Raw genomic sequence first — 20,468 nt, forward strand, 5'->3', positions numbered from 1 at the left:
CTAACATGATTTTGTGTAATTTGTCTTAATTGTAATATATTTTCTTGTAGTCAGCGTTAATGTAAAGAAAGTCTAGATTTTTGTATTTCTGACTCGAAATAAAAAATGATGGAATCTGGAAAATCTGGAGTCCAATTTGTTCAGATTTTAATGTTTTTCATCCATTAGCTTCCTCTTTCTGTTTTAGCTCATTACATCATCAGAGTTGTGGTAAAGTTGGCTTCTACGTCATCATGACCTCTGACCCCACTCACTGACGGACCAGTGAGAAGCTCGTTAGCTAATGAGATACAACATGTAAATCACAAATCCCTGGACTAGTTAGCAGGTGGGTATAGTCTCGGTTGACAATGCTAAAGGGATAGTTCACTCAAAATTGAAATTTCACTCATCTCCTCCCCCTCATGTGGACTAAGGGCTGGGAGAAGTTTCAGAGTCCTCCATGGCTTCTCTGAGTTACAGGGGGTCTCGGCGTAGCAGTGCATGTCCATATAACGGTTGCAAATGGATACCAACTGTCCAAATCTCGCTAGACTTATTTAACTTTTTTCGGAACAATTTCGCATTTCGGGTCTTCAATACAAGACGGACATTACATACGAGCAGCATGGAGGTATTTGGATGTTTTTTGGTGTGTCTTTTTGTTACGAAGACAGTTGGTATCCATTTGCAACCGTTATATGGACATGCACTGCTACGCCGAGACCCCCTGTAACTCAGAGAAGGCACGGAGGACTCTGAAACTTCTCCCAGCCCTTAGTCCACATGAGGGGGAGGAGATAATGAGTGAAATTTGAATTTTGGGTGAACTATTCTTTAAGCTAGCACAGAACTGGACTGGACTGAACCGGTCCTGCACCCAGCTCGTCTCATCTGTCGATTGTTTTTATCCATTTTTCCTGCAACATCTCCACACAGGTTGTAAAATTCCTCCTGCTCTGAAGCGTCGTCCAAACGTTGCAGCGTTCGGCCCAAGTTTTCCCGCCTGTCCGTGTTGTTAAGGACCAGGAGAGTCTGTCCTCTGGTCCTCAAAGAGTCTGAACCCGGTGTGGTTCGTTGTGGTTCGTTGTGGTTCGTTGTGGTTGGACCGAGTCCTTCAACAACCTTTAAGAAGCCTTGTGTGTCTCGGGGCCGCTCGGCTCCTTCCGTCCTTCCTGTCTGCCGGTCCCTCCCGTCATCCGAAGGCGTTCCCGTTGCGGGCGGCGTGGGCGCTGAGCCGCCGGCCGCTCCGTGCCGGTCGGTCCCGGCTGAAGATGGTGTCCTGGTCGCTGTCCAGCTCCGACTCCGACATCATGAGGCTGGAGTTGTGCTCCGTGCTGCGGTGTTTGATGCCTGCACAGGAAGGAGAGGAGGGGGAACACTGAACTCCCAGAATGCACTCTGCCTGACATCCATGCTGAAGCTTTAACTATGTTTTCACAGTATGTATGTATGTATGAACGAATTAATAAAAGTATGTGTTTATGTAAGTTTGTATGTATGTATGTGAGTATGGATGTATGTGTCAATGAAAATATGTATGTAATAATGTACAGTTTTACAGAGTTTTTACTGTATGAATGAAAGTATGTATGTTAGTATGTTTTTATGTTATATATGTATGAATGTATTAAAGCTTTTATGTATAATATACATGTGTATGTAAGTATGTATATATGTATGAAAATATGTAAGTATTTACTGTATGTTTGTATGTATATATGTACCGTAAGTATTTATGAAAGTAAGTAGGTATGTATGTAATTATGTATGTATGAATGAAAGTATGTATGTTTTAATGTAAGTATATATAAATATGTATATATGAACGTATGTATGTATGAAAGTTTTTATGTATATGTATGTCTGTATGTGTATGTAAGTATGTATGTACTGTATGTATGTGTGAATGAAAGTATGTAAGCATGTACAGTATCAAAGTATATATGGATGAATGTATGTATGAATAAAACTATGTATGTATATATGAAAGTATTTATGTATGAATGGAAGTATGCAAATATGTATGAAAGTGTGTGTATTATCAGATATGAAGGTGACTCATTTCAACAGGTTTGAACTAAAACACAGATCTTCCACCACACACACACTCTCTCTCTCTCTCTAACCAGTTTAACCAGTTTAATCAGGTTGATTAATTAAATTAATTAACACTCGGGTCCAACTCACTGAACTTGGGCCTGAGCTCCACTCGCTCCTGTTCATCCATGTTGTCCAGGATGGTGTACTTGGTTTTCTTCCTCACTTTGGTTTGTTTCCTCCTGAACAACAAGTCAACACAACACACACCTTCTGTTCTGTGCTGCTGTAAAACGACAGTATAGGGGATATGTGTACAGTATAATATACAGCTCTGGAAAAAACTAAGAGGCCGCTCCCACAAAAGCATCTCTACATGTATGACAGTCATTCTTTTCTTTTCTTTTTTAAACACAAACACAACTCATACTCCTTAATGAGACACTGATGAGGTCATCACCTGAACCACATCTGGTTTTATAGGAAGATTATAAATAAAAACCACTGCTGGGATTAAACATCGACATTATCCCACTAAAAAAGAGTTAAAATATTATTGCTGTGTTGTTGAGGAATAAATATGAACATGTTTTCTTTGCATTATTATTATTATTATTATTATTCAAGGTCTGAAAAGATTTGATATTTTTGTTATTTAGACTAGTTTAGTCATTAGCCAATAAAAGCTCTAAATGACAATTCTTTTTTTCAATTTTGGGAGAAATGTTGTCGGTAGTTGATAGAATGAAACAAAAGCAAAAAAAATTGAAATTTTACTCAAACACAAACCTATAAACAGTAAAACCAGAGAAACTGATCATTTTGGGAGTGGTCTCTTAATTTTTTCCAGAGCTGTATATAGATGTGTGTCAATATGTGTATATATGCAGTTTATGCAGTAGTATGTGAGTGTGTTTGACCTCCTGCAGCAGCAGATGAAGGTCCAGCTGACCGACAGGATGAAGACCATCAGCATGAAGCTGGTCAGGATCACATACAGGACCCTCCACTCTGACACACACACAGAGACACACACAGAGACACACACACACACACACACACACACACACACACACACACACACACACACACACACACACACACACACACACACACACACACACTCACACACACACACACACACACAGCAGCATCAGTAACACACCTGCACCTGTGTGACATCATCAATGACATCAACCAACCCCTGGCCTTGCAGTCTGTTTATGAGACTTCTGTAATCAGACCGGCCCGTCCCATGTGTTGATCTCGGAATAGGAATTGTTACCCTCAGGGAAACGTTTTAGAGCATCCGCTGCAAAAGCCACCGCCTTAAACTTTCCTTTCTACCCACCTCCATTTCTCTTCTTAACAAATTGCGCCCGTCTACTTAGTAGGGTAGTTACTTACTACTATGTTTTACTTATACAAATACAATGTGTATTATTAACAGTGGTGCCTTATCTTTTATTATAGTACTGTTCAAATTGTCTGCTCTTACTCGTGTATTCTGTGTTGTTCTTGTATATTTTAGCAAGTATCGGGTTGTGCAATAGTTTATTATTGTGTATCGGTGCTGTCTGTCCTTCTTGCTCTCGCTGCCACTGTGTGTCATCGTACGTTTGGTGCTCTGTCGTTATCATGTGCTTGTACTGTGTTGTTGTCATGTGGTTGTTGTGTGCTACCATGTGTTTCCTGTGTTGTGTCTGTTCGTATGGCGATACAGTCTATAGTCTGCACTTCTGCCCACAATGAATTTCCCTCTGGGACAATAAAGTATATCTTATCTTATCTTATCTTATCTTATCTTATCTTATCTTATTATCTTATCTTATCACCAACACTCACCACAGTTGCTCTCCCCGTCTCCAAGGTAACGGCGGACCAGGTTCTCGGTCCAGAAGGGGTCACAGCTGCACTCCTTGGTGAGCGGGTCACACTGGCCTCGGCCCGAACAGCGCAGCAGACACACTGATGCATCATGGGAAAAAAACACAGAGAGTCAGGTGATCGATCAGTTTAATGAGACGATCATTAGTTTTTCTGTCGTCACCGTCAGAAACAAACTAAACATATGAAACTCTGTCAAATAAAAAACTGAGGAGCAGCTCACACTGCACGGTGCGACTGATGAGAAACTACCGGAGAATATTGACTTAGTTTTACGCCGGGAGATTAAATTAAGATTAAATAGCCGATTAGTAATCGATTAGTATCCCGCAATTATTGAATAGTACTTTAGCTTGAAGTGGCCTTCCCTAAAACATAGAAACCTCTTCATTTCACTGTCGTTGTTTTGTTGTTTAACCAATAAAACGTCTTTGATTTGAATTGTTTTCGTTTATAAAGGGACGAGAGAGTTTAGTGTGACACATTTTTCCAGTTTTTCCCTGTTAAAAGGGTTTTCCTGGAGTTTCTCCTCAGTGGATGTGAGGGTCTAAGGACAGAGGATGTTGTCATGACGCCATGTAAAGCCCTTTGAGACAAACTGGTGGTAAAAATGGTCTATACAAATAAAATTGCCTTGCCTTATTTGTGTATTTTCGTCATTTGGATATGAAACGTTTTAAAAATCTGTGAAAATCATGATTTATAAAAATGAATAGAAATGTGTGTGTGTGTGTGTGTGTGTGTGAGTGTGTGTGAGTGTGTGTGTGTGTGAGTGTGTGTGTGTGTGTGTGTGTGTGTGTGTGTGTGTGTGTGTGTGTGTGTGTGTGTGTGTTAGGGCCCGACCGATTTATCGGCCGATTATAGCCCGTTTGAAACTAATCGGTAATCGGCCAAAACTTGCCGATTGTCGCCGATATTTTCAGGAATAAAATGCAGGGAATAAAACTTGGTTTTACTTTGAAAAGATTCCCCCGCACCGGCGCCGACCTCATGACAAACTCCATCCACTACCACCTCAGTCACAGCACACAGCAGAGTGACTGATCTGTCTCAAAACCAGTGTTGCCACTGGCTTTCTGTTTCCCTTTTTTTTTTTTTTTTTTTTACCGCGGTTGGGTTGTGAATTAATTAATTAATGCTCGTCTCCGGCCGTGTTGGGTCCGAGATTCAACAAGCCGGTCGGGGTCGGGTTTTACCGTTATATACCGGCACGGCAGTATGCTCATTTATCACCAATAAACACATAGATGAGGGAGGGAGTGACTGAGCTGAGGCTGCGTGACGGGTGGGGGGGTCCGCGGCGTGGAGCGGTGCGGGACTCTGACTGCAGCGGGGACTATCATGTCTCTGCTCCGTGACACTGTGAGACTGACCGCCGGTGAGCGCTTTGACACGGTGCCGGGCACGGCAGCAACCGCTGATCGCTTTTAATTGAAAAGAGAGAGAGAGAGAGAGAGAGAGAGACGCCGTGCCGTGTAAAAAAAACAACAACAAAAAAGTATCACGTGTCATGACTTCCTGTATTTGGCCCTTCAAAATAAAAGCCCATATTGATTTTGACTTCATTTTGACAAGACAGGGCTTCAAATGTTTGTTTTTTTTCATGCAACCAATCGACCAATGAAATTTTAGTCGGCTAATGATTTTTTGGTCGACCAGGCAGCCCTAATTTATATATAATATAATATATATAGATATATTATTATAGTAATACAATTTTAAAACTTAATAAAAAATAAAAAATAATCGGCCGATTAATCGGTTATCGGGTTTTTTTCCCCCCTAATAATCGTAATCGGCATCGGCCCCAAAAAATCCATATCGGTCGGGCCCTAGTGTGTGTGTGTGTGTGTGTGTGTGTGTGTGTGTGTGTGTGTGTGTGTGTGTGTGTGTGACTCACAGACGGTGTCGACCCTCAGCACTCTGAACAGCAGGTAGTCGCTCTTCTCTCGGAGCAGCTGGTTCCTCAGCAGGACCACCAGTCTGGAGCCGGGGACGGGGCCCGAGGGGCCGCGCACCGAGAACCTCAGCACCGTGCTGCACACACACATATCCTTGTAAATATATCTTTGTGAGGACATGTCATTGACATAATGTATTCCCTAGCCCCTTACCCTAACCTTAAAGCAGAAGTAAGCGATCCGGTCGTTTTGGCTAATGCTGCGTTCCAGGCAGGCTTTTGAAACCGTAAATTACAGCTTCAAGTCACAATTTACGACTTTGTAGCGTTCCAGGCAACCCACTCGTGTTTTTCCGACCTGTTTTACCTGTGAAAGTCACTATAACGGCCACTCGTAACTTCTGACCCGTGAACTCGTACCAGATCGAACTGGTACGACTTCACAGGACGGAAAAACACGAGTTACGGGTTTCCTTGAACGCACCATAACGTCTTGTCAGCAGATGGAGTTAGCAGCCCCCGCCCTCGTCATGGATCTATTGGTCCTCGTCCCTACGTCGCCACATTCACGGCGTTCCTTGGCTGCACACACAGAGAGGACCGCCCCTTTACGCCGTTCTCTCTCCTCATTGGATAAAAATTGTAGGATACGAGAAAAGTTTTCTCCTCGGCTCAGAGCAGAGCAGAGTGACTGACAGACCCGTGTTTCGGTCCAAACACTCTATGTAAGTGATTGCTGTCGGAAGATACAACTATTTTAGACTTATATTAACACAAATATATCACGTACTTCTGCTTTAACCATCCAAAACAAATGCCTAAACTTAACCATCACTCTAAACCTAATTTAAACCTAATTATAATCTAACGTCTTAACCCTCAAACAGCCCTTGGAAAAAGTGAGGACCGGCCAAAATGTCCTCAGTCTGTTGGTTAAAAACTCGTTCCGGTCCTCACAACGTAGCATGTACAAGAACACACACACACAGAGACACACACAGACAGATGTCAGTCAGTCAGTAGCAGTGAAGCGGCGTGAAGCGGCGTGCTGCGGCAGCGGCTGTGTGGCGCAGTGGGTCAGACTGGGCCGGTACCTGAGGTGTGAGTGTCCCTGCAGCGCTCGGACCTGGATGTCCCCGTCCAGGACGTGCAGCAGCGCGGCGAGCTGCCGCAGCACCGTGTCCCTCTGGGCCAGACTGACCTGGGACACCGAGACCAGCATCTCCAGCTCCACCTCCTCCCCCCCGCCCGGCTCTACGAGACAGGAGACACACTGAGGACACTACGGCTGGAGGATGTTAAAGGGATAGTTCACCCAAAATTCAAATTTCACTCATTATCTCCTCCCCCTCATGTGGACTAAGGGCTGGGAGAAGTTTCAGAGTCCTCCGTGGCTTCTCTGAGTTACAGGGGGTCTCGGCGTAGCAGTGCATGTCCATATAACGGTTGCAAATGGATACCAACTGTCTTCGTAACAAAAAGACACACCAAAAAACATCCAAATACCTCCATGCTGCTCGTATGTAATGTCCGTCTTGTATTGAAGCCCCGACATGAGAAACTGTTCCGTCTGACACAGGAAGAGCAGTGAACTGAAACACTGGGAGCTTCCGCTACAAACAAGCTTAAAATATAGACTTATTTAATTTTTTTCAGAACAGTTTCTCATTCCAGGGCTTCAATACAAGAGGGACATTACATACGAGCAGCATGGAGGTATTTGGATGTTTTTTGGTGTGTCTTTTTGTTACGAAGACAGTTGGTATCCATTTGCAACCATCATATGGACATGCACTGCTACGCCGAGACCCCCTGTAACTCAGAGAAGCCACGGAGGACTCTGAAACTTCTCCCAGCCCTTAGTCCACATGAGGGGAAGGAGATCATGAGTGCAATTTGAATTTTGGGTGAACTATCCCTTTAAAGGTCATAGCTACAACTTTTTTCATCAAAAATAATAAATCCACAGAACGTCTAGAGCGGTGCAGAATAAAAGTATTAATGTTAGGAAGGAATTAAACTTGTAGCTATTAACACCTTAGTATCTCAAATGGCAACAATAGACAGAACGTGAGGCTGAAGGAGAGAAAATGACGTCACTGAAACACTCGATGGAGTCTCTGATTAAATACACTGAGCCACCAGCGTCTCATCTCACTAGGTAGAGACGTGAGTTCGATTCCACCTCGCGGCCCCTTTGCTGCGTGTCAATCACTGACATTGATTGGTCTGTTCTGTTCAATAAAACTGCACTTTCCACTTCCTTTGCTGTTATAAAGTCGCTTTTTATTTTGTTTTGTTGAAGAATGCTCAGTTTTCCCTCATGCAACAAAATGAGTCACAGTGATTTTGGTATCAATGTAAAGAGGAGAAATAAGCTTTAAAAAGATACCCTAGTCAAAGTCATACATTGGATAGTTTTCAAGATATGACCATTTATATGAGATATGACCAACATTATGGTCTTCAACTCTCTATTTCTGATTGAAAACCAGAAAAAAGTTGCGTTTATATTTCAAATTTCAAATATTTCAAATAGCCTTTATTGTCATTGCAACAGACAAGTGCAACGAAATTTGTGGTGCCACATCCATTCCAGGGCTAAAACAGACTAAAACAAGCTAAAAAGGACAACCTCAATGACACACATGTACACTCACACAAGAAAAAGATAAATAAGTAAGTCATCCAGTATTAGAAATCTGTACTATAATAAAAACCTGTAGGAATAAATAGATATTGCACAATAACATTAAGAAAGTGCTGTTTGGTGCAGTGGTGCAGGGTTATTTATTTTGGCTGGTTGCTGTGGTTAATAAGTCTGATGGCCCAGGGGTAGAAGCTGTTTCTGTGTCTGTTGGTGCGTGACTTGAGACTTCTGTATCTTCTGCCAGAAGGAAGGAGGGAGAACAGACTGTGGCCTGGGTGTGACTGGTCCTTTCTTATATTCCGGGCTCTGCGGAGGCAGCGAGAGGTTGCAGTGTCTTCCAGGGTGGGCAGAGTGCGGCCGATGGTTCTCTCTGCCATCTTTATCACCTGTAGGGCTTTTTTATCTGCAGCCGAACAGCCACAATACCACAGAGAGATGCATTGCGTCAGCACGCTCTCTATGGTGGAGCGGTAGAAGGTGATATAATATAGAATGTCTCTGGTTTAAAGGCCAGCGGTCTCTGGCGTCTGTTCCTGTACCACGTGATTACACGCACCCTACACGGTCCCTTGTTGTATCATAGAGGCGCCATTCAATGACCCTCGGAAAGCGGAGAATCTCACAATTGAGATGCAGTTTACAGTTTACTCCTGCTAACATTTCCATATTTTGCACATTCTGTGACATAAACTGTAAACTGTTTTCTTGTCTGTAACAACATCTCTGTCCTGGGTGAGGGATCCCTCCTCTGTTGCTCACCCTGAGCTTTCTCCTGGTTTTCCCTGTTAAAAGGGTTTCCATGGAGTTTTTCCTCAGTGGATGTGAGGGTCTAAGGACAGAGGATGTTGTTATGATGCCATGTAAAGCCCTTTGAGACAAACTGTTAAATACAAATAAAATTGCCTTGCCTTGCCTACAGCTCGTCTCTATTTCATGTTGTGCTCGTCTAGAGGGTTAAAAGTTGCAAGTCGACTTTAATCGTCATTTACCTGCCTTTTCTCAATTATCTGGACTATGAAACTTTGGGAGATTGTTTTTGAACGTCATTTCTTTGAAATTAGCTAAAAAAAAATTGTCACTGCTAGGAAAGGTATAGTTGGTAAGGGTAGGTAGGTGAAGTTAGGTAGTTAGTGTGCGTGGTTAGCTGGGGGCTCGTGATCCCAAATTGCATATAAGACGCAAAATGTTTATTTTCAATTTTACTTGTGTTTGTATTGTTGTCTGTGTTGTATGATGAACTCCTTAATAAAAAGAAAAGAGAGATGAAAAAAAATTGAGATTTTTACATTAGCAGCTGATTATCTAAAAAAAGAACGGTGCTACTAACGACTCATTTCGCCAGAGCGCATCAACATATTATTGCATCAATATGGAGATTATGACATGCTGAGGTGCTGGTGGCGTCCTACCTGGACGAACCTCCACGGTGGCGGTGGCGGTGCTGCAGCGACCCTGAGCGTCCGTCACCCGCAGCTGGAACAGGTAGGTTCCCTCCACCAGGTTGGCCAGGTACAGAGACGCCTGGGAGTCTGAGCCGTACAGGACGTCCTGACCACAGAGACACAGCTCAACGGATCATACAACTATGATTGACAATAACAATCTATGTAGTTTTACAGTCCAAGTCTTTAAAGGCCGTTTCCTCAGAAAGAGTTTTTCAGACTCAGACTCTGAGCTAGAAATCTCCACTTCAGCAGCACTTACAGACACCAAACCTTCCACTTTGATCCCTTTCTATATTCTGAAGGTTTTTACAGAGGGGATTGTTGATATATCATTCACAGCCTCATTTATACAACATTTTATTACTAGAACCTTGGAGAAAGTAGATTTTTTTTAGGGCTGGCGACAGTATTTTCTCATTTACAGAGTGATAAAAAGAGATATCGAGAATCCTCTCAGTAAAAACTTCTGATACTAATGTGTCAACAAAATAAAACAAGAATTTTGAAAGTAGCTTTATCTATTATTCAGATTTCTGTTCTGGAAATATATGCAAATTAGCGCATATTTAATGAGATATTACCTCATTTACATATTTAAACATAAAATTTGACAAAACTTGTGATACAAAAAATATTTGTCTTAATGTGAGTGATAAACTTGTGAAGTTTCATGGTGATATCTCCCAGTTAAAGGAGCATTCTGCTGTAATGAGGCGTTCACTGACCCCGGCTGCAGGACTCTGCCGGTCTCGGACCCACAGGAAGTGGACCTCGGTCTGGTCGCCGTCGGTGACGGAGCCTCTGAGCACCAGGGAGTTGTTGGGCAGCGCGAGGCTGTGGCTGCCGCTGCCGTGGGCGACCGGAGGGAGAGTCCGGGCTGCGGGGGGAGGAAGGACGAGGCGTTCAGGTGCCGTCAGAATAAGCAGCGTTCAGATCTGGATCATTAGTTAACAACAGTTAAACCCCGCCCACCTTCCTGCACCCGGACCGCCAGCGCGGCGCTGTCCGTCGCCCCCTGCTGGTCGGAGACCGTCAGTCTGAAGGTGTAGCGCCCCGCCCTCAGGCCTGTCGCCACGGCAACGGCCCGGTCCACGTCCTCCAGCTTCAACCCAGGAGGACCGCTGGAAACACAGAGGAGTCAGTTCACAGCGTGTGAGGTAGGGGTTGAACAGACTAGTCGATAGTACGCCAACTTTTTTTTTTTCTTGTCTTGCCTCACTCCCGAGTCCATGACCAGCAGATAGACACCATCCTTTCAACTGTGCGTGCAGTAACAAGGGAGATACGGGCAGAGTTGGCGCACCACTAATAGTACTAATCAGTCCCTGCAGGATTTCGCGGCCTAAAATGCCTGATTTTGCGGCCACATTTTGAAAAAATTGCGGTGAATGTTGCGATGTTTTAAGCGCTTTTGTTGCGATTAAATTGCGGGAGACAGCGAAAGTTGCAAAAAAAAAGTTGCAGTTTTGTTCTGAATAATTAGAAATCAAAGGAAAATTGAAAATTTTGAAATGTCCCAAAATAATGTGAGGTCCTGTTATACCAGCAATTTTCCACTTGTTAAGAAAGGCACAGGAAAATTAGAGTTGAAAGTTGTTTTACTTTTAATTAAAATGTCTGTTTAAAAATCGTGGTAAAAGAACTGTTTTAAAATGCCATTAAAACAGTCCAGTCTTTGAATAAAAAGGGGAGGGTGGCTACTCAAGTCCAGGGCCAGGGCCTTAGGATGGGGGAAGGGGCACCTGGCCGCCGGCTGCTCCGCTCCGGCCCTGCAGTGGCGCACTCACTGGATTCCCCCTCGGCGAGTGCTGTGGGGTTGACACAGCCTCGGGTGGTCAACCAGGACAACTCACACACTCAACACATTCAACTCAGCTTGTGTTCCTTTACTTATCACTTTGTGCACGTTGTATCAAGTTTCTTGCCGTCAGCCCAGCCACGCTGTTCCTCCGTGGACTCACTTTCAACCACCGCTCCGTCCAGACTCGCACTCTCTGCTGTATAACTCGCGGAAAGCACTGACAATTGGTCTAATTTGCGGAAAAGTTGCGGTGATTGTACAAAATTGCAAGATCGCAAAAATTTGCGGTGATTGGCTGAATTTGCGTTAATTGTTGCAATCGCAACATCGCGAATTCCTGGAGGGACTGACTAATACTACTAGCTTAGCTCAAACACTGGAAGTGTATAGGTAGTGTTAGCCTGCGTCCACCTAAAGTCACTAATTAGCTTAGCTCAAACACTGGAAGTGTATGGGTAGTGTTAGCCTGCCTCCACCTAAAGTCATCAGAGAAACTCTTCAGCAACTCTAAACGGAAACCGGTGGGCCGATCTTCGTCTCAGAGCTGACAAAACTCTCCGGTAAGGCATCTTGAGCGGTCAAATGCCGCTAACGGGACGAGATCGGTCACAAAGACGGTTTATTTTGGTTCAAGCTAGCTACATCGAGGGTAGGTTAGCTTCCTATTTCAAAGTAAAAGCACAAATTCTATCGCCATGGTTTTCTGTATGTAAAGGGCAACGGGTGTTTTATTTTGTGAAAGTAACCAGAAGTGCGTTGGTCACAACGGCTAGCTTGAGTAGCGCCGAATTCGTCTGAACAAAATAGTAAACAGCTGGTATTTAGACAAATTAACGACACACTGCTGATCTAAACGGCTACTTTCTCACCTAAACATGTTTGAAATGATGATAAAGTGATATATTTACAGAGTTTAGAGCTAAAATGAAATCAGCTTCTGACTGCTGATTTCAGCTCAGGTAGCAGGCAGGCTAACACTACCTATACACTTCCAGCGTTTGAGCTAAGCTAATTAGCGACTTTAGGTGGAGGCAGGCTAACACTACCCATACACTTCCAGTGTTTGAGCTAAGCTAATTACGGGCGATACGGCTCTATCTCCCTTGTTACTGCACACACAGTTGAAAGGATGGTGTCTATCTGCTGGTCATGGACTCAGGAGTGAGGCAAGACACAGAAAAAATAATTTTCTTTTACACTTACGTATATAAGAGTGTATATTACTGATTTACAGCTTGTTGTTTATAAACCTGCTGTTCTGTGAACTGTCAGTGACAGATTGTTCCAAAGCGTTTCCCTCCTGTCATTTTATATACACGATTTTACATTAGAGTCGACTTTAAAGTTATGCAGGTGTGTGTGTGTGTGTGTGTGTGTGTGTGTGTGTGTGTGTGTGTGTGTGTGTGTGTGTGACCTGATGGCGTCCCAGTGGAAGCTGACGATGCCGCGGTCGTCGGTGCTTCCGCTGCCGTTGAGCAACAGGCTGGAAACCGGGAGCAGCAACTTCCTGTCTGGACCCACCACGGCAACGGGGCCGCGGTTCGATCCCGTGACCTCCGACACTGGAGGAGAGACGGGTCGTTTAAAACGTTAAAAAAAAACAAAAAAACATGCTGAATTTAAAGGGACAACGAGGAGTTTCTATTTGGTTATAAAAAGTCTCATATTAATGTGGATGAATCTCCGTTACCACTTGTTAATGGTCCATTTTAGATAAATCTATGGTTTTGTCTCTATGGTTATTTTGTTATTATTAGTGGTGGTGGAAATGCTGGTCGAGCCGACCAGCGTTTCTTTACTTTCGGTTTTGTGGCGAGTCATGAGAATAACGCCACCGAATCTCCGTTTATGGTGGGAACTACGACGGTATGTGATCGTCTTCCAACCTCTGACTTTAATTCTTGATGAATGAAAACATGAGTCTGTCTTGCGCCGGTCAAAGAATTTCACGGTGCGGAGGCTCATAAATGTAGTGTGGAGACACTTTGCTTTTCCAAAACTCCTCGTTGTCCCTTTAATTTGACAGAAACAAAGTTTGGTTTCAGATTTACCTGTGGCGGCAGCAGGTGAGGGGGCGGGGCTTGTGGTGGGAGGGGCGGGGCTAAGGGCTGAGGCGGCGGTGGTGGTGGTTTTGGGGTCAGAGGTCGTGGCTCTGGTCTGGTCGGGGGTGGAGCTTCTGCTGCTGGTGGGCGGAGCTCCGGCTGGAATCACAGCAGAATGATGTCATCGTTAAAGCAGAAGTAAGTGATATTTTTGTGTTAATATAAGTCTTAAATAGTTATATCTTCCGACAGCAATCACTTACATAGAGTGTTTGGACTGAAACACGGGTCTGTCAGTCCCTCTGCTCTGCTCTGAGCCGAAGAGAAAACATTTATCGTATCCTACAGTTTTTATCCAATGAGGAGAGAGAACGGCATGAAGGGCTGTGTGTGCAGCCAAGGAACGCCATGAATGTGGCGACGTAGGGACGAGGACTGTTATGGTGCGTTCAAGGAAACTCGTATTTTTCCGACCGTGAAGTGGTACCAGTTCGATCTGGTACGAGTTCACGGGTCAGAAGTTACGAGTGGCCGTTATAGTGACTTTCACCGGTAAAACAGGTCGGAGAAACACGAGTGGGTTGCCTGGAACGCTACAAAGTCGTAAGTTGTGACTTGAAGCTGTAATTTACGATTTCAAAAGCCTGCCTGGAACGCAGCATTAGCCAAAACGACCGGACCACTTACTTCTGCTTTAACTACAGGAAACTACGGAAGCCTCCGAGGGCAAAATGGTAAAACTGTCCCTCAGGGGCTTCCATCCAATCTGTGATTACTGAATACGGAATGAACCAAGAAACAAGAGAAAATATAATTAATTATAAATGATAAAATACTTTTACTCACAGGATTAAAATTAGAACTTAAAGGGATAGTTCACCCAAAATTCAAATTTCACTCATTATCTCCTCCCCCTCATGTGGACTAAGGGCTGGGAGAAGTTTCAGAGTCCTCCGTGGCTTCTCTGAGTTAGCTATTTGTCCATATAATGGTTGTGAATGGGGCTCACTTTTCTTTTTCCAAAAAGACACACCAAAAAACTTCTCCCAGCCCTTAGTTGACATGAGGGGGAGTAGATAATGAGTGAAATTTGAATTTTGGGTGAACTATCCCTTTAAATTAAAAGAAAAATAAAAGTTATTAAAGAAAATTAAAATATTCTGTTTTCAATATTTTAGCTATTATTAATTTGTAATATTTTGATGTGTACATGTATGATTGTGTGTGTGTGTGTGTGTGTGTGTGTGTGTGTGTGTGTGTGTGTGTGTGTGTGTGTGTGTGTGTGTGTGTGTGTGTGTGTGTGTTACCAGGTGTTGTCTCAGGTGAAACTGAAGTTTCAGGTTTAACTGTGGGCGCCGTCTGTTCTACAGGGTTTCCTGTGGACATCACCAGGGGCTGAGGAGCTGGAGGAGGGGAAGAAGAAGAAACTGATTAATCACTTATTGATCGATATCTATTGATTACAACTTTTTTTTTTTTGTGGTGTTTTGTGATGACATCATCCCGTCACCTGGCTGCGAGGTCGTGGTCGTGGTCGTGCTGCTGCTCGGCCAATGGGACGAGGCCTCGGTGGGCGCCAAAGTCCTTATATGGTCTTGTTGGGTGGAGTCGGGGGTCGATGATGTCAGCGATGTTGCCGCGGCGACGCTCTGTGATGTCATCTGAAACCCCAAAACATTGAAAAAATTAAAAGCGTGATTAAAAGAGACAAAGGAACTGATTATAAATTATAAAATGTATTTCTTACTTTATTCATGTTAAATATTGGGGCAATTCAGATTAGTGAGCAAACTTTGTTAAAATGTTTTTATACCGGTAATATAATATTGTATATGATAATATAACAATATAATTTATAGACCATCCTCTGTTAATTTGTCTTGTTTTATTTAAAAGAAACATGTGGTACACATACTAATAATGATGAAATATTAAATCCAATGTGCTTTTAAAGCTTATTATATTATAATTATTTATTACTAAAAACATGGAGACATTTGATTTTTTTTAGGGCTAGTGACAGTATTTTCTCATTTACAGAGTGATAAAAAGAGATATCCACAATCCCCTCTGTAAAAACTAAAGACTCTAATATGTCAACAAAATAAAACAAGACTTTTGAAAGTAGCTTTATCCATAGTTCAGATTTCTGTTCTGGAAATATATGCAAATTAGCGCATATTTAATTAGATATTAGCTCAATTACATATTTAAACATAAAATTTGACAGAACTTGTAATACAAAAAATATTTGTCTTAATGTGAGTGATAAACTTGTGAAGTTTCATGGTGATATCTCCCAGTTAAATGGTCATTCTGCTCTAATGAGGCATTCACTGACCCCGGCTGCAGGACTCTGGCGGGGATATTATAACTGTGACAAAACATGACATATTATATATGTATATTATTAGTTACTAATTATTATAGTTAAAGCCTTTTACAACGATTTACACTGGGTTAAACATGATTCATATTCTTGTATCTCTTCTGTTTTTATGCTGTAGTTTTCACAGTGTTTATGGCAGTGGTTCTCAAAATGTGGTCCCCTAGGGGTCCCTGAGAGGGTTCAAGGGGTCCCCAACTTTTTCTCAAAATTTTACCATTTCTTTTTCTAGAATTTAAAAAACTTTCTTTCTCGAAATTTTACCACTTTTTTCTAGAAATTTTGCTAATTTTTTTTCCAAATATACACAACATCGGCCCTGATTTGAACGTAGATTGACTAAGAAGGTGATGTTATTCAGTCTTAGAACAAATATTTGTGTATTTCTGGTGTTTCTTTCAAAATTCTGTCCAACAGGGCGCCATGGTCTAATTTCTGTCAGTTTCAGGTCCTTGATGTGAAGAAGTTTCAGAGCCGCTGGTTTATGTTACTTGATGTGAACGGGTCAGAAGCAGCTGAACTCACCGTTTCCTCCGCGGCGCCGCTCGGCCTCGTGGCTCCGACCTCGTCTCCTCGGCTCGTGTTCGTTGGCCCCGCCCCCGGCGCCGCCCCCACCTCGGCCTCTGATTGGTTGAACCCGTCTCGTCCCCTCAGCGGCGTCCGGTCGCCCTCACCGGTCTCCTCCGAGTACTCCAGCTCCAGCGGGTCGGAGAAGTCCCGCCGGGCGCCGTCGAACAGCGCCAGGTCCTTGAGCGCCTGCAGGTCGCCGGGCGCCTCGGAGGACACGGGCGCCGCCGCCGGCCGCCAGCGGGCGCCGTACGGCTCGCCGCGCACCAGCGACTGCAGCACCAGCGTCTGGGGCGATGCGCGGCGCAGGAAGGCCAGGAAGGAGTCGGCGCCGGGACGTTCCCTGGTGGTGGACATGCAGTCGTTTCTTCAATTTATATTGAAATACATGCTTTTATTTTGAAATTAGAAAAAAAAACAGGAAGTAGCCTAGCGTCTGTTAGCTCCGTAAGCTTCACACAGAGACAGAGGCGCATGAATTTCATATCCATAAATCCAAATTTCAGAATTCTTCACCATCATTTAAGTTGTTTTGATTGAAGTTGATTATTATTTTAAGTCTTAATTTAATTTACAAACAAGAAATGTATATCAATAATGAACATACAATCAGAAATGTTTAACAAATGATCCGTCACAATAACTATAATTATAATTTTCATGGGATACGAGGTCTGTCACCAAAATGTATTTTCCTTTATTGTTAATTTGATTGTTTTTTTCTTTTGCTTAACCTTTGTTATACTGTCATATAATTGTAACTTTACCGTACTGTTACTGCTGGAAAGACTGAAATGTTGTTGTTTTGCTAAGCAATGCTATTTCTGTGATAACTGCAATAACTGATGTTGTCCTTTATTTTGTCTACTTGACCATTTAGTTCTACGGTGTTGATACGATGTTGGCGTTAAAGGGATAATGGCATTTTTTTTAAAGTGGGGTTGTATGATCTACAAATAGCCCCTAAGTACTTTGATTGCAGTAGAAGACTCTCTGCACTCCTCCCGTTAGCAACGCCAGCCCATAATAGCCCTGCCCAGAGATTTACAACATACAGTGTTGTGAACAGACCCAAAGAAACGGCCTATTTTCGTGGCCTAAAAGAGGTTTTACCTGGAAAGAATACACAGTTCCATTGTTCACTATAATATAATTTTTTCCAGCCCTTCAAAGTGCAGGAAAAACACAGTTTTTATTTGGACCTAACCAACTCACGTATCCCTCCGCCCAGGGTTAGCGCCCGCCGATCAGCAGTTGGTTCGGTCCAAATAAAAACGGTGTTTTTCCTGCACTTTGAAGGGCTGGAAAAAATTATATTATAGCAAACAATAGAACTGTGTATTTTTTTCCAGGTAAAACCTCTTTTAGGCCGTGAAAATAGGCCGTTTCTTTGGGTCTGTTCACAACACTGTATGTTGTAAATCTCTGGGCAGGGCTATTATGGGCTGGCGTTGCTAACGGGAGGAGTGCAGAGAGTCTTCTACTGCAATTAAAGTACTTAGGGGCTATTTGTAGATCATACAGCCCCACTTTAAAAAAAAATGATACTATCCCTTTAATAAACATCTGTGAAAGGAGCCAATCAGTGTGCAGCGTACTGTACCGGGGCTGACAGTTGTCCCTCTGCTGGCAGCTCAGCACGTAGCATCGGCCCTCGAACAGCCAGGCCAGGTCGTAGCCCGGCAGGTCGCAGCAGGCCGCCACGCACTGCGGCAGCGTGGCCACTCCGGGGATCCGCATGATGCCGCTGCTCTCCACCGCCGGAGACACCACCGCCTCCGAGAAGGTCGCCCCCTGCCAGCACCCAGACGCCACTGCAGCTGCAACACAGACACAGAGAGGGACGTTGGAGACTCGGTTCTGCACTGCAAAAACTCAATATCTTACCATGAATATTTGTCTTATTTTTAGTCAAAATGTCCAATTTCTAGTCAAAACTAATCTCATTATACTTAAAATAAGACTCATCACATAAAAAGCAGCTTGTTTTTAGACACTTTTTACTTCTTTCAAGCAGATTTTCACTTTAAATAAGTAGAAGAATCTGATAGTGGAGCAAGTTTTTCATTCTTATTACAAGCACAAAAGAACCTGCTTTCACTGGCAGATTTTTCTATTTATTTCAAATGAAAATTAGTTTGAAACAAGTGAAAATGATCTAAAAACAAGTTAATTTTTAGGTGATGAGTCTTATTTTAAGTGGAAAGAGATTAGTTTTGACTAGAAATGAGACATTTTGACAAGAAATAAGACAAATATTCTTGGAAAGATTTTGAGTTTTTGCAGTGTGGGTTCAGTTGGTTTTATTCAGTGTTAATGAAAACATGAATCATGTTGTTTGTTTTTACCTTCAACACTGTGAAGCAGCAGCAGGAACATCTTCTCCCACATGGTGTGAGTCTGAAACACACAAAACATCTGTAAACTTCTGTACTTCAGCCTGTATGAATAGACAATGACTCATACACATACTGTGTACAAAAGCAAAATTCAATATCTTATCATTAAATATCATTCAATATTTTGTCAATATTTTCAATATCGTACGACCGAGTATTAGGGCCAAATTGAAAAAAAACAAAAAACATACAAACTTAGAGAATAAAGTCATACATTTACCACTTTATTCTCTAAGATTCTCTAAGAGTGATTTTTTTATTTGTCAATGTGGCCCTAATACTCTGTCATAATATCATATTTTTCTCTTACAAAATAAGAGAAAGAATGAAATAGAAACAATTATTGAATAAAACTATTTATATATATATATATAATTGTTTACAGATTTCTACATTTAAATCTGAGGCTGCAGATAAAATTAACTTGTTGCATCAAATACACATTTTTATGATGTGGGACTAAAAGAGACAAAGGAACTGGTTATAAATTTAAAAATCTGCTTCTATTTTATTCATCATGTTAAATATCGCTCAAGGCTGTTTTTAATGTTTATATAATTTAATATTGTATTAAATATGAAAATATAACAATATATCATATAGAGCATCCTCTGTTTTTCATAGCTGGTTGGTATCAATTAAATTAAATAAAACAGTCTGATCAAAAAAAATAGAAAATAGTGAATATTTAGCTTCTTTTTTTCATTTTTAATGTCACAAATTTGAAATAAAGTGAGTTGAACTGAACACACACACACACACACACACACACACACACACACACACACACACACACACACACACACACACACACACACACACACACACACACACACACACAAACACACACACACACACACACTCCTCTCCATGTTCACATATGACAGGTCCAGTTTCAGCACCACGCCGCCGGACAGCTCCACCGGAAGCCCCGCCCGCCCGCTCCGCCCGGGCCTGGAAATAAACGCACCTCGGTCGCTATGACACCGCAGAGATGTGACGTGTTTTTAAATATTAAATACATATTAATTGTCTGTTTGTTTGTTTGTTTGTTTGTTTGTGTGTATAGTTGTACCTGTATCTTCCTGGCTGACCCTCCTCTCCTCTCCTCTCCTCTCAGCAGCGCGATGTCGTCACCACTTCACTCCGATGGAAATTTTACCAATTTAAAGTTTAATCGCTTCTAATTAAAAACATAAAGCTGGCAGCGTGTTGGTTAAAACTGATCCTGGATCTGTATTCATCACTTTTAAATTCGGCCTCAAGTTTTTACTCTTTATTTCACGTCTTAAGGTTGAAACATCCAGCTTTATGAGCAGGTCTCTGCAGCATCTGGTCCAATATCAGCTGTTATGGTCCCGTTCCGAACCCG

At 42.6% G+C, this 20,468-nt stretch overlaps 1 protein-coding gene across 1 annotated transcript; it reads right to left on the reverse strand.

Moving 5' to 3' along the window:
• Nucleotides 1-797: 797 nt before the first annotated feature.
• Nucleotides 798-19,094, reverse strand: kiaa0319 (KIAA0319). Its single transcript, XM_083990374.1, has 16 exons — nucleotides 19,046-19,094; nucleotides 18,301-18,517; nucleotides 16,656-17,040; nucleotides 15,255-15,405; nucleotides 15,052-15,147; nucleotides 13,754-13,903; nucleotides 13,117-13,264; nucleotides 10,874-11,022; nucleotides 10,627-10,778; nucleotides 9,866-10,004; nucleotides 6,901-7,060; nucleotides 5,807-5,943; nucleotides 3,865-3,987; nucleotides 2,940-3,030; nucleotides 2,170-2,261; nucleotides 798-1,332 (listed from the first exon to the last, which is right to left on the reverse strand). Exons 1-16 carry the CDS (start codon nucleotides 19,086-19,088, stop codon nucleotides 1,175-1,177), a joined length of 2,391 nt encoding a protein of 796 aa, XP_083846500.1. The 5' UTR covers nucleotides 19,089-19,094; the 3' UTR covers nucleotides 798-1,174.
• Between the last annotated feature and the right edge of the window lie 1,374 nt (nucleotides 19,095-20,468).

This window comes from Trachurus trachurus (assembly GCF_905171665.1).
Source record: "Trachurus trachurus genome assembly, chromosome: 16".
Classification (NCBI taxonomy): Eukaryota; Metazoa; Chordata; class Actinopteri; order Carangiformes; family Carangidae; genus Trachurus; species Trachurus trachurus.

Coding starts and splice junctions, on each gene's coding strand:
- kiaa0319 (XM_083990374.1), bottom strand. CDS start 19,088: ATGTGGGAGAAGATGTTCCTGCTGCTGCTTCACAGTGTTGAAG. Junction 18,518..19,045: donor GCTGCTTCACAGTGTTGAAG/GTAAAAACAAAC, acceptor TCTGTGTTGCAG/CTGCAGTGGCGTCTGGGTGC. Junction 10,005..10,626: donor GGCAGAGTCCTGCAGCCGGG/GTCAGTGAACGC, acceptor CTCTGTGGTCAG/GACGTCCTGTACGGCTCAGA.